Source organism: Anolis carolinensis, chromosome 1 (assembly GCF_035594765.1).
Source record: "Anolis carolinensis isolate JA03-04 chromosome 1, rAnoCar3.1.pri, whole genome shotgun sequence".
Taxonomy (NCBI): Eukaryota; Metazoa; Chordata; class Lepidosauria; order Squamata; family Dactyloidae; genus Anolis; species Anolis carolinensis.
The window spans coordinates 101,463,165-101,490,161 of record NC_085841.1 but is presented as its reverse complement, the minus strand read 5'-3'; the positions used below and the strand labels follow the sequence as shown (position 1 = coordinate 101,490,161).

Below are 26,997 nucleotides of genomic sequence, written 5' to 3'. Positions count from 1 at the left end.
CTGACGCTTGCCATTGCCTGCTGGTATTCTTTTGACAAAGCATTACCCAAACAGCCACTTGCTTCTATTTGTTTTCTTTATAGGTGTGCTAAGATTTTTTTTCAAAATGTGATCCTCTACTACAATAATTTCTAATATGTTTCATCCCAGGTAAAGGAAAGCCATGGCAAACCACCTCTGAACTGATCTTGCCAAGAAAATCCAGTGACAGGTTCACCATAAGTTGGAAAGGTATCTCATCTAGAATTGAAGGAGACCTGGCTCTCTCTTCAAATTGGAAGGCACTCAGCTGATTGCATAAAGGAAAACTAAGGATAACTGTAGACTCTAGTATAAGTTTACTGAAATTCAGTTTCCAATGGAGTGAGGCTTTTATGCCTTCCTATTGCACTATTCATGTTTTTAGTCTATGGCACTACTTGCAGGGAAACATCTATGAGTGAGGCAATTCAATATTCTCCCATAGCAAAAAAGACAATTAACTGCATTTTTATTTTTTATTTCAAAACAACTTTAGACAAATGATCTTAGTATACAAATCTGATTTCTTTTTTTTTTACACAATATAAAGATAGTTCCCTCATTGCTTTTCAGTACAAAGGTTTATTTTTTTCAACCTGAAGGATACAACTACAGAAGTGCTCATATTCACAAGGGGTATTGAAAACAATGCACCATGTTAGTCACCAAACTGCAGATTTAATACTAGTTATTTTACAGAGACATTCTAGTGTTTTAAATCAAAGAAAAGTGAACGTGCAACACCAGAACAGTGCAAGTTCAAGTAAGGCCAAGTCAGTAACCACCACAAGGTCATTGCAAAGGGGGGCGGGGAAGAGTTTCAAAATATTTAGAGTCTTAAAAGCCATTGAATCAGAAGTCGGACAGCAGATTTACCTACAGTTCTTTAATGTCATAAAAGGAATGCAAAGACCAAGCAGTGCCTTTAGTATACCGAAGGCTTCTTGTGCCAGTTTGTCTGCAGCATGCTAAAACCTTAAACTACATATCTTAGACCAAGTAAATTAATCACTAACATTTAAGCCAGTTAAAGTGTTGTGCGGCATTCAAGCGTGTCTTATTTTGGAAGGTGTGTAGCTTTTGTCTATTACTTCATCTTGTAAGAACATATGAAGACAGCGTTCATTCTGTGCCAGAGGGTGGCCCGCAACTCTAAAAAATGAAAAGTGAACAAGAAAGGTTATACATATCATCAGCAATATGAATTCCTATGAAAATGACAATGCTGTCAACAACTTGCTTCTAGATACTCCAAGACTGTAACACAGACATGCCCATAAAATGAATTTCTCAGTTCTTCTCCTCTATTTAAGAACAGGAGATCTCCAGCTGTATCTGGTGGTATTCCAAGTTGTGTTTAACAATTTTACTGACCGTTTGTCTTCAAAACACCATCGCTGTATCATCACCGGTATTTATCAATCAAAGGAGAAGGCACAAAGCACTTTAAAGAAGTCTGCCACATATTCCTTTAGTATCATCATATCTCTTGTTCAATATACAGATGTCTGAAGAACTTTGCCCCCATCAATAGAAAGGGAATGTAACACAGAACATGTCAGCAATTTATAATCAACTCCCTTGATCTAGAGTAGACAGGCTACATGTGGCACCTAGTCCTCTTTTTGGTTTTGCCCACAACTTCTCCAGAAATTTCTAGAAAATCAAAAATTGGCAGTGATTTGCCACTAAATTTTGTAGCAACTGCTGGGCAGAGGTTGTGTGGCTGCTCTACTTTTCCTGCAAGAGCAATAGATTGTTACGCCGCTGCTACACTGATAATGACTTTGCCTTGATACACCTTGCACTTACAAAAGCACAGCCTCTGCTCAGTGGTGGCAGCACCTCACCTAATGCAAAGGTTAGTAGTCTTTCTAGCCTCATATTGAAAGCTGCCTTCCAATTCTGTCCTCACAAGTCAAACCAAATTCCCATAACTAAAGGAAATCTGGAAAATCATACCTCTTAGCCTACATACAACACTCCTGAGTTGAATTTACAAAGTTAGCATTTCAGCAGAACAGGACATTTAGCCAGGAGGAAATATTGCAACAGCTCGTAGCCTCTCATCTATTTTTATTGTATATTTTTCTAAAATTGGTTCTAAGATCCAATGCACCTACATCAATCCCGCAAAACTACAACAAAGTCATCTTACTAACATTAAGGTGACCACCATCTTCACGGCAGTTCTCTTCATATGAATGAGACAGGCTCTTTTCAGAATATTATAATAAATATTATTTTAGCCGCCTTGAGTCCCCTTCGGGGTGAGAAAGGCGGGGTAAAAGTATCGTAAATAAATAATACATAATTATTCTATCCTGCCATTGCTGATTCATGGAAATAAAATGGGATGAGATAGTATGCAGTCGACAAAGAGCTGTTCTGTCTCATATAAATCCAGAGAGAATTGAGCAATGGAAAAACAGACTTCTTTCAGCAAGACAGGACTGTTTTGTTTAATACCTGGGTGGTAGTGTGGGTTTTTAGGTTTCAGAAAAGAAGTACTTGGTAAAGGTAGAATCCTGATGTTTGCTTAATTTCTCCCTTTTTTTCCCCGAGTTGGAAAAGAGGTAGGGTACCTTTGTATCATAAAAAATTATGGAAGCTGCAGTCACGAAGGTCAAAAGCTCTCCAACCATTGCATTCTCCAGCTATCGTGAATGTGAGCATACGGCCCAAGAACTTTGACCAACACATGCCAATAGCCAATTTGATTTTGTAGTGGTAGCAATCCCAGTTGAGACTGCATTTCTGATTGTAGAGACAAGCATGACAATTCCCCCCAATCCACTTAGCCTTCAGAATTATACATGCAAGTGCATTCCACAGCCTGAAAGGCACATACTTGTAGCCAGAGACGATAGCCAAATTGTTCTGATGAAATGCACACCCCTGCCCCCCTCTCAGCCTTATTTGCACGATTCTATCTTTACATGCTGTAATTTCAGCAATTTGCATAAATTAAGAAACAAAACCCAGGTCACTACAAATACTTCAATCACTGCAACGAGTGTTAGGCATCTGCACACTGTTCAGTTCAGATATTAATAGCACTCAGGCAGTTCAACCTGGAAAGTAATTCAGGAGTCTTTAACAACATAAACTGTGTTGGGCTGTGTTGGGCACAAGCTCCACTGAACAAAAAAAGATTTACAGTACAATGTGGGATGATGGCATGTAATATATAATCAAGTATCTGTTAGAACTAGGAATTTGGTCTCACTCACCATAATGCATCCTATTTGTGTTTTTGAACAAGATGAGAAAACAGTCATTTACTCACTTGTTTATGAATTGTTCAAGCCCTTGTTTCCTTTCTTCAATAAAGGAATCATCGAATATCCCATCATCTCCTCTAAAAGGCAATTGGCGGAGAAAAGCCTTTCCAGGCAAGGGCGGTACCACGACCTAAGGGAGAGTTAACATTTTAGACCTCAGCTCAATTATTCCAAAATCAGACTCTCTTATACAAAAATGATCTATTATGATTAAGACATATACACACTAAACAAATGACAGTACTTAATTATGTTGGGTGACACCTTGGAAAAATGCCTTTTGATTTTACAATGTCCATAATTCTTCACCAGCTCACCCACTTTTCTTAGGACTATAACCCTTCTATAGAAAGGTGGCACTCCAGATGCACTGTCAATTTCATGTGTGTCCCTCCCCTCATCACCCAAAGCTTAAACACAGCTGTGAGGAAGTGGAACGCCTTGTACTGCATGTGCTCTGACTCTAATAAATTTCAGCATCAAATCAGCAATTCTTCCCACTAGAAAGCCATTTAACTTGTTACATCCCAGAAAACACTCCTGACTTACCTTACTCTCCCTTTCGAGTTCACTCCGAAGCCATTCAAAATCACTGTATCTCCTCCTGACACAAGACTCCTTCAATTTGAAGATGGGAAGGTTTGTCTGAAAGAAAAATTATCCACAACCTGTCAGTTTATCCAATAAAAGAATTGCCGTGATGTTGAGGGCCTGGATGATCTTGTGTTCCTTCAAGATACTGCACTCAAAATACACTTCATTTGTTACAGGTGTGATGATCTAGAATGGCCTATACTGCCCTAGCTCCAAGGGCTGTGTACCATGGGAAAAGCAATCATCCAATTGAAGAATGATGATAATTTATATTTATGCAGTCATCAGGTATAGGCATCTCATGCCACAGTTTTAGAATTCTTGGGCACTGCACCCATTTGTTGCCTTTGGAGGTACGTTTTACATCCATGGCTTAGTTATAACAGGCCACTTGGAACTGCCCTGGACAACGCTGTGGCAATGCAAAGGTGAAGACTTCCCTCACCATCATGAAACAGAGCTTTTAATGAGCTCCAATTTGTGTTGGCTGGACTCACTGCACATCTTCTTCTTCATTCTCTACTATTGTAGCTGAAGTTACACTGCCACTTAGAAAGTGTCCTGGAAAACCAAGGCACTTGAGCTTCCAGGGAAATGGAAAACACATATGAGCCATCAACTGCCCCAAAATTTCCTCATCCCACATCTCAACCAGAGCTTCACAAGAATGAAAAGAAGCAATTTGCTACAACAGTTATACATCCAATCAGTCATTCCAAAGGCACATAATCAGCAAATGCACCACTTCCAAGGTTCAGAAGCCCTTCCAAATCCACACCCTATTGAGTAGTTAATGTTAGAGTCTCTCAGATTCTCAGATTATCCTCATTCCATCCAGCAAAAAACAATTTGAGAGTATGCACTTCAGTATGAGTAGACTGGTACATTACTAGGGACATTCTCCCAAGCTGAAAGATATTAAAACCTTCTAAAACAATTATCTTGTGAAAGTCAAACCACTACCTGAGACTACTAGCATGGACAGCAACAGCTATTGGCCAACGTATATTGAAGTGTATGGCTAGGCCAAACTATACTAAACCATAGACAGCATATCAGAAAAACCCATTTCTACTTCAATGATCCACCATCAGGTATATAATATTAGGTGACTGCCAGCAAAGTATCTTGACAGGGATGGGATCACAATACAGCATGTCTCTTTTGCATCCACAAGCAGCATTATTTTTACTATGGTACAGATAGAAGCAAAATTTGTACAGTTTAACTTTACTCTTCTCATTCGGATTTCCTTCAGAGATCTTCGTGGCCTATATAAGGCAAGTTCAAATGCCAGGTGGCAGCAGCCTTACCTTTTACCAAAATGATACTCAGCCACATTTCTAATATCTGGAGAGTTGTCAGATCCTGGCTGAAAGAAGCAAAAATGCTGACAGTTTAGGACCTTCACAGCAGTCCAATACCTCATCTTCCTATCTGCATAATGGCTTATGCATGGTTATATGTTAAATAAACAACAACAACCCAGATCTCAAGCCTTTACACCTTTTATTTTATGGCCAGTTGTGCATATGCTCTAGGCCTTTGGGTGCAAAATCTCTCAGCCTTTCTTACAACAGAAACCTGTTAAGACATTTCCTAAGTGTGAGGAAGTTACTCTTCTGGAACAAAACTCCTACAATCTCCAGCCATCATGTTATATACATTGAGAAGCAGCAGCTTATTCCAGCTCTCAAGACTACATGCATGATGCATATGTTGATTGCATTTCCATATAACTTTTTCAAAGAAATCTTCCAAAGCTATTTAATGAATTCCATTTGAGAAGCAACCCAAGGATTAAGCCATCTGCCACTTCTGACAAAAAGGATGATGATGTGTGCCTATAACTAGATAGTGTGTGTATTCTCAAGTTCCCTGTCAATTTATGACGACCCCAATAATGTCATAGGGTTTTAAGGCAAGTAATACTCTAGGATTCATTAAGACACAATTCAAAATCCCCCTTCCTCTTTATGGAAAAGCTTATAGCAGAAAAGCTTGAGAAACCACAATTTAGTGGTAAATCTCATGGTATTTTAGAAACATACCATACATTATACCATATCTGTATGTATATAGTATGAACCCCAACCCAGGCAGAATCAGAAAGGGTACTTGAATCTTTCCCAGGTAGGCACAATACAGCTCATTGTATTAATGTCTTTAAAGAAAAATACACCCTTTATTCTAGAAATCATGCTTGCATGTAAAGATGCAGCCTTTTATGAAAGCATTTTTATGCCAGCTAGGTAACACTACTATACAGTTCTCCATATAACTCAGTCTAAATATTCCCAGGGGAAAAACACCCAGCGGATTATTGCTCTCTGGTTTCACCTTTTGGCTTCTCCGCAGAGTTCAGCCTTTTAAACTAAGTCAATGTAAGTGTGTAAAGCCTATACAGTTTTCATGTTTTCTGCAGAAGAGATTTTACCTATAGCATTCCATTTTCTCAAGTTACCTAAGCCTTCTTGTTAACTGCTCTTTTATTCAGTAAGTTAAGACCAAGCCCTGAAAGAAATGCTTCAGAAATTCTATTTTTTTAAATAAGGAAGCCTATAAAAGTTAATCTCTAAGCAACATACAAGGCTTAGAAGTGCATTGTTAGGTAAAGTAAGCTGAGCTGGTACTTGTCCCCTTCCATTGTTTCCCCCTTGAACGTTTGACATAATCATGATTCTATTCCAATGCACTTGGCTCTTGCAGTATTCCAGAGCAGCTTCCTGATTAGATCTAAACTACTGCAGGACACCTGTTTGAAGAGACTTCAAAAGTATTGAATTCACTAGGCTGATAGACATTTCAGTTGCATACACTGAGATGTTGCTTCCAACACTTTAAGCTTACAAATTCACCCCAACTACTACATCCATTTTTTTGCAATCACTTTGAATCTTGGTGGAACTATGAGGCTAGAAGTACACAGAATTCTAGAACACAACAGCTAAGAAAACTGGTGTTCAAGACTCTGATAAAACAAGATAACTGACTGACACCAGATAGATACACTTTATTTTTCTTAATGCCGATGTTAGTTATTATAACTGAGCAATTGTAATTCAGCCACACAATTAGGTAAATAACTGCTGAAGCTACATTGTGGCATGCAACCAGCTTCTTCAAAGGACAGAAAAGTTACAGTGTCTATGTTTGTGTTCTACCTATCAGAGGAAGCCATGTGCCACTAGAAAGCCCAGGGAACTTTGATCCAGTTAATTAAATCCTTTCCTTCCTCCACAATCTACACAGTTACCAGGTGCACTGGAGAGAACAATCTGTCTCTCCATCAACCCCCTCAGAGACATATGGCTATTAGGTAACTTCTTAATAGAAGCATGGAATATATAAAGCTTTATAATCACTGAGCTAACTACTTTCCTATCTAACACACACAAAGGTATGACTTTGAAGTCCACAGATTTCAGTGGTGGCAATGGGAACAATTGTAAGCTAAACAGAACTCACAATGAAGTCAGAAAATGCATATTTTTTTCCAGGCTTTGACTTGACCTGCCTCTTCTTTCTTATGATTCTTAGCTCTGTAAGCCTTTATATGGGATTCATTCTTAAGTCAGTCATTGGAGCACCTGTGGAGGCATTTTCTAAGTATTATCATCACATGCTTTTGTCAAAAGGCCTATTCCGTTACTAAATGAGCAAGATGAGTATGCTGGCATTTAATATGATGAATACAGAAGTACAGTGGAAGACTTGCCAGACTTTGTGGAACTGTATAGCCAACAGCTCTATACAGCACTTGGGTTGCTATTTCAAAGAGAAGGAATTAGATATGCCACCTTTCATTCTGCAGAGTTCTAATCTTACCCCATTTCTACCACTTGAGATATCTTGGAAGAGAAAAAAATCTTCACATTTTAGTCACCAGTTTCTATTTAAATCTACAACAGGCCTGTAAGTAAACTTTCCCTGAAAGAAATCTCTCTTGACAAAGTCATTATGTTACTACAGCTCCAGTTTCAAAGTCACCTCTAAGTATATATGGTAGTTTCAATACAACTCAACTACCAATAGAGTAAGAGGAACTAAACACCTTAAAAACTTTGTACAGTTAAGTTACTGGGCAAAGTGTATGGAATGATGAAACCAGCACATCTGGGGGTGCATGACACAGAGAGTGTCACAAACATATTATGGCATTATGGTGCTTTTCTACTGCCTCCTGCTGGCAAATATCCACTGGCTAACAATATGTATTATGAACTCTCCTTAAATCTCGTATGAAGATGAAAATTCTAAAAGAGCCAAAGTTTTGAATACAGATTTAAATAAGAGAGCAGGCCAAAAACATTTGTTGAATTGTGTTAAAATCATTACTTCTTTACTAGTGAGGGAATCTCCATGCAATAGAGAGCTTATAGTGACCCATTTAAGGTGGAATCAGGTGTCAAACAGGGCTATGTTATTGCCCCTACCTTATTTTCCATCTTCATCGCTATAATACTTCACCTTGTTGATGGGAAACTTCCCACTGGTGTGGAAATCATCTATTGGACAGATGGCAAGCTATTTAACCTCAGCAGACAAAGAGCCAAAACCAAGGTCACCACAACATCTGTTATAGAGCTCCAATATGCCGATGACAATGTAGTCTGTGCACACTCAGAAGAAGACCTACAAGCCACTCTGAACACCTTTGAAGAAGCATACGAGAAGCTCAGCCTCTCATTGAACATCGAGAAAACCAAAGTGCTCTTCCAACAGGCACCAGCTAATCCCTCTGCAATGCTAGGAATACAGCTTAATGGTGTAACATTAGAAAACGTTGACCATTTCTGCTACCTTGGCAGTCACCTCTCCACAAAAGTCAACACTGACACTGAAATACAACACCGCCTGAGCTCTGCGAGTGCAGCATTTTTCAGAATGAAGCAGAGAGTGTTTGAGGATCAGGACATCCGTAGAGATACCAAGGTGCTTGTTCATAAAGCCATTGTCCTCCCAACCCTACTCTACGCCTGCGAAACGTGGACGGTCTACAGACGTCACACTCAACTCCTAGAGCGTTTTCATCAGCGTTGCCTCAGAAAAATCCTTCAAATCTCTTGGGAAGACAGGCGGACAAATGTCAGCGTGCTGGAAGAAGCAAAGACCACCAGCACTGAAGCGATGCTCCTATGCCATCAACTCCGCTGGACTGTCCACGTTGTCCGAATGCCCGATCACTGTCTCCCAAAGCAGTTGCTCTACTCCAAACTCAAGAACGGGAAACGTAATGTTGGTGGGCAGAAAAAGAGATTTAAAGTTGGGCTTAAAGCCAACCTTAAAAACTGTGGCATAGACACTAAGGACTGGGAAGCCCTGGCCCTTAAGCGCTCTAATTGGAAGTCAGCTGTGACCAGCAGTGCTGCAGAGTTCGAAGAGGCACGAATGGAGGGTTTAAGGGAGAAACGTGCCAAGAGAAAGGAGCACCAAGCCAACCCTGATCGGGACCGCCTTCCACCTGGAAACCGATGTCCTCACTGCGGGAGAACATGCAGATCAAGAATCGGTCTCTTCAGCCACCTGCGGACACCCCCCCCCAAGACCCTGTAACTGGAGGACCATCATCCTCGAACTACGAGGGATTGCCTAAGTAAGTAAGAGAGCTTATAGTCTGACTGCAAGAGTTGTGGTATGCGTGTTGAGAATATACTACGACCACTGCAACTACCTTACATTACTGAGTGGCAAGAATATACTTCACATACAACAGCCTTCTCTAACATGGGAGTTAGATCTGGGATTATAGGAGCTGTGATCCAACACACCTGGAGGGCACCAAGTTGGGAAAAGCTGCCAGTGTAATATACAGTCGTTACCCCCTCCCCCGAATATTTGCAGGTTTGCCACCACCCCTCTCCAAAGTCTCCGCTTCTCTTCACAAAACCTTTGGGAGCTAGGAGAACCAGCAATCCTCACAACTACTGCCAACCACTTCCAAAGTCAGATGTTCATTGTGCTTTGGGAAGGCTTGGCCAGGATGATGGGTGGAAAGACCATAAAAGGGGCATGCAAACAAGTCGTGAGGTCTTTTACCTTTTTCCCATACCAGGTCAGCCTCTTCTAAAGTTAATGGACTACACATCCTGTTCTGGAAATATCCTGGTATTAAGGAGGAGCACCTTGGGAAACCTCAGTGTTCTCTGAACTCAAAGGCCTTAATGCTCCAAGCCTATCACTTTCTCATCATAATTCTTCCTTCACCAACTGATAAAGGTAAAGGTAAAGGTTTTCCCCTGACATTAAGTCTAGTCATGTCCGACTCTGGGGATTGGTGCTCATCTCCATTTCTAAGCTGAAGAGCCAACGTTGCTCTTTGGCTTAGAAACATCACCAAGGTCATGTGGCCGGTATGACTACATGGAGCACCATTACCTTCCTGCTGGAGTGGTCTCTATTAATCTACTCACATTTGCATGTTTTCGAACTGCTAGGTTGGCAGAAGCTGGGGCTAACAGCGGGAGCTCACCCTGCTCCCCAAATTCGAACCATTAACTTTTTGGTCAGCAAGTTCAGCAGCTCAGCAGTAACTCGCTGCGGGGGCCACCCACCAACTGGAGAAGCATATAATAAAAGAAGCAGATCAGATAGAGGGTCAGAAGTAAAAACAAAATGGTCACAGACATTATGAAACATCATTTCCCTTGTGTCAGATAAGGAAGGAAACTGTACCTAACTTCTCGCACTTAGTACAACCTGAGAATATGCCACTATACCACTGGTTCTAAGCAAATCTAAGCAAGTTACAACATTCAGATTAATCAAATCAGGACATTCCAGTCCCAAGAGACAATCTACCAGCAGTAAGCCTATCAAATTCAGGTTTTACTGCCAATGTTGACTACAGTTGAATATTGTGACTGAGTTATAGGTGAAGTGATAAGTGAAGCTTGCCCCCATTTCATGTTGGTAAGGGATGTGGCTGGAGAGAATCAGGTTTGGGAAAACTGGTGTAACTTTAACAAAAGTAAATGTAAATATTTTGACAACTGTACATAGTCAAAATAGTCCAACTAGCTAAGCTTAGAAGTATTACAGAGTAAGAACAATATGACTAAAAATAATAATATTTAAGACAGGATGTGATCTGTAAAGTCAAAAAGAAAGGAGAACAATTGGAGATTCCAAGGGCAGCATCAATGCCGACCACATATCAGTGAGAACCAGGTTCAGATTCCTCACCAGAATCATGAAGGTACCCTGTGAAGTAGGCTAGGTCAGATTATTGTCTTTCAAGCTAGCCAACCTGACAAGATTCTTCATGAAGTTGAAATGGTGAAAAACAGTGTATGCTACCAAGAAAGACATAACTGTTTTCACAAGAACATTACTCCATGCCCACCACCAACAATGAGAATTTTGCCACTCCACCGATAAGCCATTAAACAGATAACTCAAAAATCTAGAAAAACATTAGTATTTCTCTAGTTTTGATTCTGCTATTCCAAACTCCTTAAAGAACAGAGACTAGACTTTCAAAGTCACAGAATTTTGAAAAGTCCCCCATTTGCTTTGATGAAAGGAAGTTCAAGTGTTTAAGTACACTATCCCTTCAAGAGAAGACCCCAGTAACAAAGCCTGTATTCAATTTAACACCAGAATACACCCAAGAGCCGCAGCAATGTATAGAGAGGCATTTTTAAGTGAAAGGTTTGCAATATCCACTATTTTACCTTCAGTTGGAGATCTTGCCCATCTGAGAGAAAAAGAAATTGTGGAGAGCTGTGAAAATGGAGTTTTATGTTTTCCTCACATTGTCTGGATGTCCTACTAATGGAAAGCCAAAAGGGTAAGAATAGAAAGTATGTTTAACCAGAACATTTACTCAACTTACCAATAAAACCTTCCTTGGTTGAGTGCTTAAGGTAGCAATTACTGTTTAAAAACATTTGAGTACGAAGGATTAAATCCATTTGCTTTGTGTTAAAAGTTAATATAGGTTAAGTGTTATCTGTAATAGATAATATATAATAGCCTTTAAGTATCTAATCTAAAAAGGGGAAAGGAGCTTCCATTAGAAGTCTCAACAGTAACTTTTAGGAACATCAAAGAAATGCATCTATCCTTGTCTTTTGTGAAGGTGATGTACTCAAGTTATGTGTAGATTCATGCAGTTGATATCAGCCATTGCCACAAAGCCTTCTGAGCTCTCAAAATCAAGTATGGCTGACAAATTAGTTTTAGCCTTGGGATGCTGAAACACTTAAAACAGCTTCCGGTAGTAAATGCTCAAAGAGCATAAAAGGGGGAAATCTATCTTTTTTATCCACTTAATGGCTCAGGAACAGAGGCAGTGGATTTAGTACTTGCACTCATAGCAGCACACACCATAAAATATAGAAATTCAGCCCATATCTAGGGTGTACTACATCAATCCAACTAAGCACTTTCTCACTTCATACCAGTAACTCATACCTAGTTCAGAAATAAGGATGCAATGCTCCACCGAGTTTCTTATTTAACATAGCAATGAGTAATTTCAACAAGAAATTTTTTCAAAAACCACTCCATTTTCAAAGGTTCTTCAGAATTAATTCTGTTCAAAAATTTTAAAAGGGCTGGTTTGCACAATAAACTGCATGGATAAACATTAATGTCTGCATGAATAAGTATTAATTTCCGCGCATAAAATTATTTTTTCTGAACATAAAATGCTGTTTTCTATGCAAATCAACCATGTGTGAATTTTGTGCATAATAAATCACCAACTATTGCATTCTCCACAGAATAAATAGAATTTTCTGCACAGACATTGATACTTCTGTGATGAAACACTATTTTTCACCCATATTGTTTTCTGCTCAGAAAATAGTTTCCTGCACAAAACAACCATGTACAATTTTTGTAACATAATATGTCCTGAATTGCGAAGATTCTCATCAGTGTAGGATTCTTCATATCAGGATTTCTCAATTGATTTATTTATTTAGAATATTTATATTCTGCCCTTCTCACCCCAAAGGTGACTTAGGGCAGATCACAATGTACCTATATATGGCAAACATTCAATGCCATTAGACAAACAATACACAGACAGACACACAGAGGCTATTTAACTTCTGGCTTTGTGAGGGTATGCTCGATTCCGGCCACAGGAGGAGCTGCTGCTTCATCATCCACTGTGACGACAAGTCCTTTTTGATGGAGTTCATCCTCATCCAGTGTTGTAAATCAGTTAAATTAGCTTCCCCACATAAACGGTCCCTAAATTTTCCTACTTGACAGATGCAACTGTCTTTCAGGTTGCTTAGGTCAACAACGAGCAGGGCTATTTTTTATTTTATTTTAATTGTCGGGTGCTCACTCCGACACGGGCTGGCCTCGAACTCACGACCTCTTGGCCATAGTGATTTATTGCAGATGGCCACTTACCAGCCTGTGCCACAGCATTTTCATCCATGTTTTCCATTCTTATTAAAAACTGGCTATTTTTTACAGAAGAACTTTTTTTCAATCTCTGTCCAGGCACATATAATGCTTGTTAGTGTAGAAGGAAGTAGGAACAGAAGACACCATTACAAATGGGTGGATTCAGTAAAGGAAACCACTTCCCAAATCTGTAAGACCCGATGATTACAGTATGATCTAAAGCTCCCTCAATTAATAGGGTGTTAAGTTGTAGTGGACTTCAACAACAACAGTTAACAACAAAGAAGCAAATGCCTCCAGAAGGACAAAAGCATGGATCTACTTAATTTAAAAGCCATTATTTTACTTGTGAATAACATAATTCACCTAACTCAATGTCTTGCTTCCTACACTGGCCAACCAGATGGCTCTGAAAAGCCTACAAGCAGAGTATGACAGTAACAGTTTTTCACTGCTGTCTCCCAGAAATAAGTATGCAGTTAATAAAAGCCTAGAAGTAATCTTGAATTTTAGCCAATGCTTATTTCAAAGTTCTCTTACTGTTTCGACTATTATGGCAAATGGTGTATTTATGGGTCAAGCTCTTTACTGAGATCTGTTAATAGTCTTTTTACTTCCATATAAACACCAGTACAGTTACCAAGTAACCTAACCTGTACATGAAAAATTGGGCATGTTTGTTACTGCTGTTCTGGTATTAGTTTCCATTATTTCCTGCTCCATTTCCTTCTCGGGAGAAGCACAGGAAATCACGTACTATCAGATAACAGCTAAATCAGAGGTATAACTTGTATATGCAAGTTATAAAATTCACATATTATTATGGTTATAGTAGAGGAAAAAATATTCATCAATTCCTGTTTAGGCAAAGAGAAACACTTAGAAGGTCTAAGCTAATGAATGTTAACTTTATTAAGATACAAAATATATATCTGAGACTTTTTTGACACATTTGGGGGCAAAGTACAGGGATCATAAGAGCTAAAAGGTGTACTCGAAACAAAGAGGAGATCCTAATTAGGCCATATAGAACTTGCTACTCCTGCATTAATATGTGAACTGCCTCCAGTTTTAATAGCCTTCATGGGATAATGTGCTGACAAAGCTTAATCTAGAGGATGGTTAAAAATGAGCTAATTTTCTATATATAATCCTCATATTTGAAGAAGACTGATCATAAAGGTACTGTAACAAGAAATTCTGATCTTCCTGGCTGTATGCAAAAAAGATGATTAAACTAAATCCAGGAAAAACTAATTTTAATGTTATTCGGAATTTATGAAGCACAGCCTCATGGAACACAAACTGATTATTTGAAGACCTATCACAGTATCTGGATGTATGCAAGAAATACACACACATTAATATCAAGGAATACTTTAGTCTCTTTCTCGCCTGGTGAAGAGGCTAAAGAATCTTAGACCTATATCTAGAAACTTTAATCATTCATGTATACATAATTTTCATTATATTACTAGTAGTGCTTACCTGAATTGCTCTACTTGAAAGATGATGATCCATTAACAGTGTGATAAGATAACATCAAGACCAGAATATTGTACATATGTCCTAGAATGCCCACTTGATGTAGGCAGTAACCACCAACTCAATTAGAATAAAAATTTTCCAAAATTCAAACCAAAGTCTTTTTGAAGGCAACATGAGACCTTTCTGCTTAGGTTATACGCAGCTATAAAGATATATAGTAAAGTTTCATTTTATTTTTATTAGTTACACTTAATATATCCAATCTTTCTTCCATGAAACTCAAGGGAGCATAAATGGCTCTCCTCAACTCCAATTTATGATCACAAAATTTCTGTGGAGGACATCACATCAAAAGTGACACCAGCTTGAAGCCATCCAGTGAATTTGATGGCTTGATAAATACATAGAACTATCCAAGACTAGCTATCCAGTTAGCAAGTAGCTAAAATAAATTCAATTACAGTAGAGTCTCACTTATCCAAGCTAAACGGGCCGGCAGAAGCTTGGATAAGCGAGTATCTTGGATAATAAGGAGGGATTAAGGAAAAGCCTATTAAGTATCAAATTAGGTTATGATTTTACAAATTAAGCACCAAAACATCATGTTATACAACAAATTTGACAGAAAAAGTAGTTCAATACACAGTAATGTTATGCTGTAATTACTGTATTTATGAATTTAGCACCAAAATATCATGATATATTGAAAACACTGACTACAAAAATGGCTTGGATAATCCAGAGGCTTGGATAAGCGAGGCTTGGATTAGTGAGACTCTACTGTAATACATAAAAGAAAGGCAATCCAGCCAATTAAAAGGAACAGTGGTTTAAATCTTTGTCATCTGGGTGGTTCCTTATGTGAAGTTTTTCTTCAGTTAATTTCTTGAGTTCTTTATGCACATTTCCCTTAACTGGGATGTTAATGGTCTTCTGAGTGTAAAGTATGTGTTACGTGTCCCCTCCTTGAGTTGTCCAACATGCACAGCCAAAGCATGCACAATAAACCTCCTGGCCCCTTTAAATACACATGTGTCTATGATAATATAGGTCAGAGCTTTCTAGATATTGCCTGCTTTTTCAATCTGTAAACATGGTGGCCAATGGAGCTAGTTTACACCACCTTCCTAGTTTTCTCTAAAAACATATGCATGGAAGAAATCATGAGCAGAACATCAGGAACAATTACAACAAAAATCCTAGTCACAAGCCAGACCCAGGTGAAGAAATTTATTTCATTCTTAAAAGAAAGTTCTCATAAAGGCAGGAATATCATCATAACCAAAAGGGAAGCAACTTTAGTCAGAATATTGTTTCTGATACAATCAAGATATGTTCACCTAAGACAGCAGAATATCAAAATAGTACTTGTTAGATTCTTTAAAGCTCTAAACCATGGGTCCCCAAACTAAGGCCCGGGGGCCGAATGTGGCCCATCGAAGCCATTTATCCGGCCCCCACGGCACAAGGGCAGAAGGCTAAATGACCCAAGGGGTCTCTTCATCTCTTACAACCCTTATTATTATTATTTGAAACACAACAAGGTGAGTCCACCGCAGACACTCTGCTAGCTGTTGTATTGGATCACACGTCGGACACTTCCTAAGTGTCTAGGGCTGTATGATGTATCGGTGAATAATGCACACAGATCCCAGTAAGGTGGCTTTCTGCAGCTGGCAGGTGGTCATTTTGGCAGCACCAATTGTGTTTAAGTGCGGGCCAAGGTCATGAGGCACTGCACCCAGTCTGCCAATCACCACTGGGACCACCTTGACTGGCTTGTGCCAGAGTCTTTGCAATTCGATCTTTAAATCCTCATATTGTGTCAGCTTTTCCAGTTGTTTCTCATCAATCCTGCTGTCACCTGATATTGCAGTATCGACAATCCATACTTTGTTTTTTAACATGATTGTGAGGTCAGGAATATTGTGTTCCAAAACCCTGTATTATTATTATTATTATTATTATTATTATTATTAACATTGAGGCTGGGTAGCCATCTGTCATAGAATCATAGAATAGTAGAGTTGGAAGAGACCTCATGGGCCATCCAGTCCAACCCCCCGCTAAGAAGCAGGAAATGTCAGGGATGCTTTGCTTGTGCTTTCGGTGCACAAAGGCAGAAGGGGATTGGACTCAATATCCCAAAGGGTCTCTTCCAACTCTCTTTTTTATTATTGTTATCATTATTAATAATAATTATTGCTCGATGGCCAACTATAGTCCGGCCCTCCAACGGTCTGAAGGATCATGAACTGGCCCTCTGTTTAAAAAGTTTGGGGACCCCTGCTCTAAACCATGATCAGAAAATTGGGATAGGAAGATAATAAATCATTTTCTCCTACCAAGGTATTCATGTACAATGGATATATGGAAGAAACAATCAACACAATCTAGTGATGGTACCAAACATGATTTTACTCATATAAGAGCTCTTTCATCTGCCCCCATCCCCAAGAATGGATATTATTATTATTCACTTTTACCAGCTATCCAGCTTTAAAATGACCTCTTCAATGCCCAGTCGTCTAGTTAACTCTATGGTGCAAATATTCCACAACAGGAATAAGAACATTATCCTGCTTAACCTTTAAATTAATAGAAGTACAGATAAAGCTCTCAGACAAACAAGGAAAACAGCATCAGTCTACAGCAGGAATGGAGAACGTGTGGCATGTGAGTAATATTTCCAGCTCACAGGGTCACCAACTCCTCAAATTTTCTAATATTGTTTTGTTTAAAACATACCCCACTACAACAAGTGACAGCAGTTTTGCTACATGAAGGCACAACCTAGAGGGGTTTTTTTAAAAAACAAAACAAAAGGATGCATTATTTCTCTCAAAACTTTTCTTTCTTTCTGGAGGGAACCTAGCTAAAGAAAGCCAAAAAAAGTAGCTTAGTTTTCTCCCTCCTCACTCCAGAATTACCTGTGGTTGATAACAGGAGTATGTAAGCATTAACAGGGACCCATAAAAGACTGCAAACACAGGATATGAGAAGTCAGCTTTACACAACACCAGGGCCTGATCAGTAAGGCTAGTGTCAAGGGTCAGCACATGAGGCCCTTGACCAGAGCCCAGACCGCAATAACAGGGTGGACTCACAAGACCTCCTTGAACCTTTCCCTCATGCCTGCAGAAGAGATGACCAAATTTTTTTTAATCATTTATAAGTATTGCTGTCCTGTTGCTCACTGTTGGCTCTTCAACTATCAGGCAAACAAATAGGAGCAACATTGATGAAGGGCAAAAACAACAGTAGTTGCCGACAATGCTGCTAAAATCCATTGATCAAATGAGCATGTGTTGCACAAGAATCCTCCAAACCTGGAGCTTCCATTGCATGTCAGCACATGTCCAGCACAGAGCCAAAGTACTGTACCATGAAATACTGGACTGCTAAGATAAGGAGCCACTGAAACAAACATGAATTAGGATACAAACTGGGACTTATGACTGTAGCACTCATCTAACTACAGGATTTCAAATTCATAAAACAACTGATGTGCCTTATGTCAAGGTATGCCAAGCTGCCAGTGGGCCCACAACTGAAGATGCCCTTGCCAAAATTCACCATGCAGAAGAGTGTTCACCATGCAGAAGAGTGGACTCCTAAGTGTGATGTTTAATTTCTTCAACAAAATCATAAATTTGGGAGTGGATTTCATTTCATACATAAAGGCTTGAGCATCCTTTAGTTGGGAGAAGAAAAATTGTGCATTTTGGAACCCCACCCCCCAGTTTTGGAAAATTTGCATACACAGGCAGTCCCCAAGTTATGAGAAAGATAGGTTCTGTAAGTTTGTTCTTAAGTTGAATTTGTATGCAAGTCAGAAACGGGTACATTTTAAGTGTAACTCCAGCCATGTATGTGTGTGTGTGTGTGTATATATACACACACAGCTAACTTTGGACAGCATAGAGAAAGGTTAACAGTCCTGCGTTATTTGTTTTGCTGTCCTTGTGAAATTGATATTGAAAAAAATGGCTTGTTGGAGAAAAAAGAATTGGTCATAAAGCTTCAGCTGAGATCCTCTTTCCCCATAACTCTTCTAGGAGTAACTTTCCTTTCCGAAGAGTAGATTTCTCTTCCTGTTTTCTTACTCCCATTTGTAACTGAGTAATTTCTAAGTCGGATGTTTGTAACTTGGAGACTGCCTGTACATAGTGAGATATCTTGGAAATGGGCCTCAGTCTAAACACAAAACCCAATTATGTTTTATATGCAGGATTTTTTTTTTGAATACTTGTATTTGCATATACTTACAAAATGAGAGATCTTGGAGAGGGGACCCAAGTCTAAATATGAAATTCATTCATATCTCATGTACAGTTTAGACACATAACCTGAAGCTAATTTTATACAAGATTTTGATAATTTTGTGCATGAAATAAATTTTGTGTATACTGAATCATCAGAATGTCACTGTCTCAGCCTCCCACGTGGACAATTTTGGAGTGTTCTGGAATACCAGATAAGGGATGCTCATCCTGTATTCATAGTGGAATGTTTTACTGTCCTGTCCTTGATTGTATTTGTTGCTGTCCCACCTTCTGATGAAAGAGTGCTATATATAAATGTTTTATTGTTGCTGTTTTTGTTGTTGCCCTGTCTTTGTATACTTTTCATCTGGTGAAAAAGGTGTTACATATAAACACTGAATTATTACTCTTGTTGTTTTGTTCTTGACTGTTTATGTTGACATTCCAACCTGAATTGAAAAGAGTGTTATTAATAAATCTTTTATTAATGTTGCTGTTGTTCTGTTGATGTTGCATCCTCTGGTGAAAAAAAAATTACATAAAAACACTGCATTTTTATCAATGTCCTCCCCTTGATTATATATGTTGATGTTCCACCCTCTGGGGAAAATTGCACTATTAATAAATGTTGAATTATTATTGTTGTTATCCTGTCCTTAATATGTTGGTGGTGCATCCTCTGGGGATAAGGACATCTATTTATACGCATTATAAAAGTGAAAAATGTGTATTTGTGTATGTGGAGGAAGTGTCCACTTACACAGACAGCCTCCAGCACCCATAAACAGGCTATAGTTCCCACTGAGGAGGAGACACCAATGGCCCTCTCTCCACTGACATGCAGGTTATAGTGAGTGCCATGAACATGTAGCCCAAACCCTGCCAGTGTCCTCCATAAACACCATCCTGCCCTCCACCCAAGTGAAGGCTTTCATGCGGGGACCATTTTCTCCTAGATGTTCTGTTTTTCCTCCAGAATAGACATCTCAGGGTTCCTAAATTTGCATGACCCTGCCCATTGCTTCTCCCTTAACTCGTTCCTACCCTTTCCTATGGCACACAGTTAACAGAGAAATCGATCAGCAACTGAACAAGAGGTTTGGGGAGAATTCACTACCGTGTTTCCCCGAAAATAAGACAGTGTCTTATATTAATTTTTGCTCCCAAAGATGCTCTAGGTCTTATTTTCAGGGGATGTCTTATTTTTCCATGAAGAAGAATTCATATTTATTGTTGGACAAAAAAATGAGCATTTATTATATACTGTATAGCATAACCAGACAAACTGTGAATCCTATTTCTTGTTACTACCAATATTTCCATGTACAACACTTTGTGGTACGTACATTTACGGATCCTGCATGCTCTGGTGTTCTGTTCAGCGGGCATGCTTCCAAACAAAAACTTTGCTAGGTCTTACTTTCGGGGGAGGCCTTATATTTAGCAATTCAGCAAAACCTCTACTAGGTCTTATTTTCTGGGGATGTCTTATTTTAGGGGAAACAGGGTATGATTTACAAGAGCTGTACTTGACCTACATCCAGAGAGCACTTTTAACCCAACCAACAATGGATCTGGGTCAAACCTGTGACAGATAATGGGACTTGCAATACCTTCACTGATACTGTGACCTCCCACTGAAATGGGCAGGGACCAAACTTGGCACAGAGAAGCCACATGACCAACTGAACATACTGCAGGGCTTAGTGGAAAGGACCTTGATTTTGGGAGTTATAGTTCACCTACATCCAAAAAGCCCTGGGAATCTGGGAGTTGTAGTTCACCCTTATCCAGACAACACTGAACCCAACCAACAATGGATCTAGATCAAACTTCAGTGATATTACCTAACATCCCAAAACAAACAGCGCCTTCTTCTAACAACACGGGCACCCCGGGTTCCCAAGCTAGTTGTCTATCGAGGGCAGATTTTGGGACACAGGGGCACAGACAGCAAAACAAACATCACAGAGGTGTTAACCCATCCCTAGATAGATAGATATACGGCTGGAGTTAACTTAAAAATGTACCTGCTCCAATTTACAAACAAATTCAACTTAAGAACAAACCTACAGAACCTATCTTGTTATTAACTTGGGGACAGCCTGTATGTTGAGTGTGCATCGACCCTGACTGTCTATGTGGATGTTCCACCCTCTGGTGAAAAAGAGTTAGGGTAGAGTCTCACTTACCCAACCTTCACTCATCCAACGCTCTGTATTATCCAACACAGTCTGCCTTTTAGTAGTCAATGTTTCCAATATATCGCAATGTTTTAGTGCTAAATTCGTAAATATAGTAAGTCTACATAACGTTACAATGTACTGAACTGCCTTTTCTATTGATTTGTTGTAAAACATGATATTTTGGTGCTTAATCTGTAAAATCATAATGTAATTTGACGTTTAATAGGCTTTTCTGTAATCCCTTCTTAGTATCCAACATTTTCGCTTATCCAACGTTCTGCCGGCCCATTTATGTTGGGTACGTGAGACTCTACTGTATATGCAAACGTATCATTATGAATACCCTGTCCTTAATTGTATATGTTGATGTTCCACCCTTGTATTATTCTTATTCCTACTACTACTACTACTACTACCACCACCGCCTTCCGCTGAGGCCCTGCCCCTCGGCCTTCCCTCCCTCCTTCCCTCCCTCAGGGCCTCCTCCCTTCTCCAGCCGCTTTCCTTGGGGACCCTCTTCTCTCTCTCTCTCTCACCTTGACCCTGACCTCGTAGGTGGTGAAGCGGCCCCTCCCGACCCCGACGGTCTGAGGGTTGGAGACGTCGATCTCGAGGAAGTTGCTGGGGGGGCCGTAGGCGTCGTTGAGGTTCTGCGGCTTCGTGATCAGGCGACGGGTGTCCGCGATGGTGTCAGCCGCCATTGCCCCTCGCCTCACGCCCTCTCGCGCCGAGAACCGCAGGGACAAACCGCCTGCTTCTTATTCACGGGCCGCGCGCGCGACACGCTCCGGCCCAGCCGACGCCCCGACCCCGAGGAGGCAGCCGCTGCCGCATGCACGCACGCGCGCAGAGGACCACGGGACTTGGAGTCTTCCCGTCCTCTGCTTCCGCCTTATACGCCACGCTCCGAGCAGCGATAGAGAACTACACCTCCCATCATGCACCGCCATCCAGGAGGCGGAGAAAGACAGGAAACGGTGGGGGCAGGCGAGAGGGAGGGAGCGCAAAGCCAGACCCTGAAGAATTTCCTTTCCTTTAAGGCAGAGGGGAAGGGGTGGGGTCCCAAAATCGAAGTGACTCCAGAAGGGATTGACAGAAGGGCCCTTCCACACAGCCCTATATCCCAGAATATCAAGGCAGAAAACCCCACATTATTTGAGTATGGACTCAGATATCCCAGTTCAAAGCAGTTATTGTGGGATTTTCTGCCTGGATATTCTGGGATATAGGGCTGTGTGGAAGGGCCCAAATAAGTGGAGCGATGCAGAGAATTAGGTGGCAGTAAATGAGTTTGCTTGCAGTCATGCTGGCCACATGAACTTGGAGGTGTCTACGGATAACACCGGCTCTTCGGCTTAGAAATGGAGATGAGCACCAACTCCCAGAGTCAGACACGACTGGACTTAATGTCAGGGGAAAACCTTTATCGTGACTTAAATGAGTTTGACGCTAAAATCTGGACAGAAAAAAAAGAACTCTACTCAGAAATAAAGGAAATCCAGACAGGAAACAATCCAACAAATGCTATGTTCAGCAAAAGACAAGAGGGATCCTCTCACCTTTGCAGGAGTCTACCCTATACCATGCAGCTGTGGACAAGTCTACATAAGAACCACCAAACACAGCATTCCCCAAACGCGAATCAAGGAACATGAAAGGCACTGCAGACTCATTCAACCAGAGAAGTCAGCCATAACAGAGCACTTGAGGAACCGACCTGGACACAGCATATGATTTGAGAACACAGAAATGCTGGACCATTCTAACAACCATCATGTCAGACTACCCAGAGAAGCCATTGAAATCCACAAGCAAAGGATCCCCCCCCCCTCGCAGTAAGCAGCAGACTTTGAAGCTGCCAGGCTATTTAATGCTAATCAAGGTAACCAATTGCAACATTCACGCCTGCCTCAAACAGACAAGCGTTCTTTCCCCCACCCTGGACATCCCAAAGATATATAAACCCCACTTGACTAGTTTCCAACAGACTTCACAACCTCAGGATGCCTGCCATAGATGTGGGCGAAACGTCAGGAGAGAATGCTTCTGGAACATGGCCATACAGCCTGGAAAACGCAAGCAACCCAGTGATTCTGGCCATGAAAGCCTTCAACAGCACATTGTTTGTGGGTTGTTTTTAAATGGAGGAAGGGGAAATAGAATGGCCTATAGCTATGACTTTTGCAGGGTAAGGATCAGTGCTGCAGTGATTAAAAGGAGATGCCATGCAGTGAGGCACACCTATGAAATTGCAGTGGATTTAAGGCCTCATTTACACTGCCATATAATGCGGTTCAAAATGGCATCATATGGCAGTGTAGATGAGGTCTAGATGCACCCAGCTATGTACAAGAGAAGGTTGTACGACACTTTCCTGTATCAGTGGCATCACTAGGGCTGGTGTCATCCAGTGCAGTAACTCATGGGCCTCTGACACCAGAATGTAAAACAATATTGTAGCCAAAGTACCAGGAAAATCTGACAAAATCAGGAATTCATGACATGGAAATGGCAAAATCTTTGACTCCCAGGATAATTTCTATCTTAAGCAGCATCACAGTACAAGAAGTATACATCTTTGATGCAGTGTGAACCCCCTAGCCCAGTGGTTCTCAACCTGTGGGTCCCCAGATGTTTTGGCTTTCAACTCCCAGAAATCCTAACAGCTGGTAAACTGGCTGGGATTTCTGTTTGGAAGCTGCAACTGGTCCAACGGGCCGCAGCCAGATTACTCACTGGAGCTGCGTACAGGGAACACACAACCCCCTGTTGCACCAGCTCCATGGGCTGCCAGTCTGCTATCAAGCACAATTCAAAGTGCAGGCTTTAGCCTATAAAGCCCTAAACGGTTCTGGCCCAATTTACCTGTCCGAACGTATCTCTTCCTATCAATGATCAATTCAAGATCGTCTGGGGAGGCCCTGCTCTCGGTCCCGCCTGCCTTGCAGGCACAGCTGGTGGGAACAAGAGACAGGGCCTTCTCAGTGACTCGGTGACTTCTCCTGTGACTATGAAACTCCCTCCCCCGGGAGATCAGATCAGCCCCCTCCCTCTTGATCTTCCACAAGAAAGTAAAGACATGGCTCTACGACCAAGCTTTTGAAAACCTGGTGCAGCAATAGACATAAAAAACTCGGAATTTGACCAATGGAATGGCTTGGACCTTGCTTTTGGATCACGTGATATTAATGGTTTTAACTGTGTTTAATTGTAATTTAATATGTATTTTTAAATGACTTTTCTGTAATTTCTTTGTAATTGTTTTAAACGGCACTGAATTATTGGCCATGTTGTTAAGCCACCCTGAGTCCCCTCTGAGGTGAGAAGGGCGGGGTAAAAGTATAATAAATAAATAAATAAATAAATAACAGTAGGCCAAAACACCTGGGGACCCACAGGTTGAAAACCACTGCTAGCCATCTATCACAATTGCGTCACTGATGGCAGGGGGTTGAACTACATGGCCCTTGTAATTTCTTCCAACTCAGTGATTGCTAACAAACTTATCTGAATTAGTTTTATGACTACAGAATAGTGCCTGCTTATTTGAAAGTAAACTCCATAGAATTCAGTGGGGCTTACTTGCATCTAGTTGGCAATTCTCTTCGAGAGTTCTTGGAGAACAGGAGAAGTCCCAGCAGATTGGAGGAGGCAAATGTGGTCCCTATCTTCAAGAAGGGAAAAAAGAACGACCCAAACAATTACCGGATGTCAGCCTCACATCGATACCAGGCAAGATCCTGGAAATGATTAAGGAAGTGGTCTGCGAACATCTAGAAACAAATGCAGTCATTGCTAATAGCCAACACAGATTTACCAAAAACAAGTCATGCCAGACTAATCTGATCTCTTTTTTTGATAGAGTTACGAGTTGGGTTGATACAGGGAATGCTGTGGATGTAGCCTACCTGGATTTCAGTAAGGTCTTTGACAAAGTCTCCCACAACCTTCTGGCAAACAAACTAGTAAAATGTGGGCTAGACAAAACTACGGTTAGGTGGATCTGTAATTGGCTAAGCGAACGAACCGAAAGGGTGCTCACCAATGCGTCGTCTTCATCTTAGAAAGAAGTGACAAGTGGAGTGCCGCAGGGTTCCGTCCTGGGCCCAGTTCTGTTCAATATCTTGATTAACGACTTAGATGAAGGGTTAAAAGGCACAATCATCAGGTTTGCAGATGACGCCAAACTGGGAGGGATAGCTAACACTCCAGAAGACAGGAGCAGAATTCAAAACGATCTTGACAGACTAGAGAGATGGGCCGAAACTAACAAAATGAAGTTCAACAGGGACAAATGCAAGATACTTCACTTCGGCAGGAAAAATGGAATGCAAAGATACAGAATGGGGGACACCAGGCTCGACAGCAGTACGTGTGAAAACGATCTTGGAGTCGTTGTGGACAACAAGTTAAATATGAGCCTACAATGTGATGCGGCTGCTAAAAAAGCCAACGGGATTCTGGCCTGCATCAATAGGGGTATAGCGTCTAGATCCAGGGAAGTCATGCTCCCCCTCTATTCTGCCTTGGTCAGACCACACCTGGAAAACTGTGTCCAATTCTGGGCACCGCAATTGAAGGGAGATGTTGACAAGCTGGAAAGCATCCAGAGGAGGGCAACTAAAATGATTAAGGGTCTGGAGAACAAGCCCTATGAGGAGCGGCTTAAAGAGCTGGATATGTTTAGCCTGCAGAAGAGAAGGCTGAGAGGAGACATGATAGCCATGTACAAATATGTGAGGGGAAGTCATAGGGAGGAGGGAGCAAGCTTGTTTTCTGCTGCCCTGCAGACTAGGACGCGGAACAATGGCTTCAAACTACAGGAAAGGAGATTCCACCTAAACATCAGGAAGAACTTCCTCACAGTGAGGGCTGTTCGGCAGTGGAACTCTCTGCCTCGGACTGTGGTGGAGGCTCCTTCTTTGGAGGCTTTTAAGCAGAGGCAGGATGGCCATCTGTCGGGGGTGCTTTGGATGCGATTTCCTGCTTCTTAGCAGAGGGTTGGACTGGATGGCCCATGAGGTCTCTTCCAACTCTACGATTCTATGATTCTGTGATAGTTGGTGTTTGGGTATCCCATTATCCACAATGGTACAGCACAACTCAAGTCACCGTGCCCTTCCTTCGTCATCCTGCTTGGAGACGATTTTATTGGATGAAGAAATACTATTGTAGTGTAAGTAAGGTACCAGCTCAATAATTTGCCAAAATGACTGGGAAAAGTCACACATTACATTGATTGTGCTGTAATAAAAATGGTTGCAAGAAATTGCCCTCAGTTACTTGGTTTCCAGAGAAATCAGCTCAGTCACGTTTTTCTCTAAAGGATTTGACATCCATTGTGCCCATTCAGCATCTTTGCAGAGTTTCAAGGAAGGGAACATTTGGCTAAAAGCTTTTTCATCAGAATTTTGAAAACCCTGATTCAGATAATGTCACATGAAAACCGCTAAATTGTGCAATACTTAGGAAATCAACACTTTCCTGTGGAAATATACTGAAACTTACAATTCAAATACAATTATTGTACTAAACAAAAAGAAAAAAGCAGTTTAGATATGTGCAGATACAAAAGAGTTTTAACAAAAATAATTATTTTCAATAAAAATATATTTCATTGTAGAAAGAGTGGTTCCATCTACATAATAGATGCCTTGGTGAACTCCTCCTGGTGACAGAATATAAAGAAAAGAAATCTATTTTATAGACAATTTCCTACAGAGCCATAACTGCTCCTTTTTCATTAACTTTACATTGTAAAGTTAACTTGTAATCATGGCAGTATTG

General features: G+C 40.7%; 1 protein-coding gene across 2 annotated transcripts; it reads right to left on the bottom strand.

Moving 5' to 3' along the window:
- Nucleotides 1-483: 483 nt before the first annotated feature.
- On the bottom strand, nucleotides 484-22,063 carry snx3 (sorting nexin 3). Of its 2 annotated transcripts, none has more exons than XM_008120839.3 (4): nucleotides 21,759-22,063; nucleotides 3,855-3,950; nucleotides 3,311-3,435; nucleotides 484-1,173 (listed from the first exon to the last, which is right to left on the bottom strand). In XM_008120839.3, the coding sequence occupies exons 1-4, from the start codon at nucleotides 21,909-21,911 to the stop codon at nucleotides 1,068-1,070; spliced, it is 480 nt and encodes a 159-aa protein (XP_008119046.1). In that variant the 5' UTR covers nucleotides 21,912-22,063; the 3' UTR covers nucleotides 484-1,067. The 2 variants fall into 2 exon arrangements, with proteins under 2 accessions (XP_008119046.1, XP_003215662.1); XM_003215614.4 differs by having other exon boundaries at nucleotides 21,747-22,061.
- Nucleotides 22,064-26,997: the final 4,934 nt, after the last annotated feature.

Coding starts and splice junctions, on each gene's coding strand:
- snx3 (XM_003215614.4), bottom strand. CDS start 21,911: ATGGCGGCTGACACCATCGCGGACACCCGTCGCCTGATCACGAAGCCG. Junction 3,951..21,746: donor CCTACGAGGTCAGGGTCAAG/GTGAGAGAGAGA, acceptor TTTTTCTTTCAG/ACAAACCTTCCCATCTTCAA. Junction 3,436..3,854: donor AACTCGAAAGGGAGAGTAAG/GTAAGTCAGGAG, acceptor ACTCTCCCTTAG/GTCGTGGTACCGCCCTTGCC.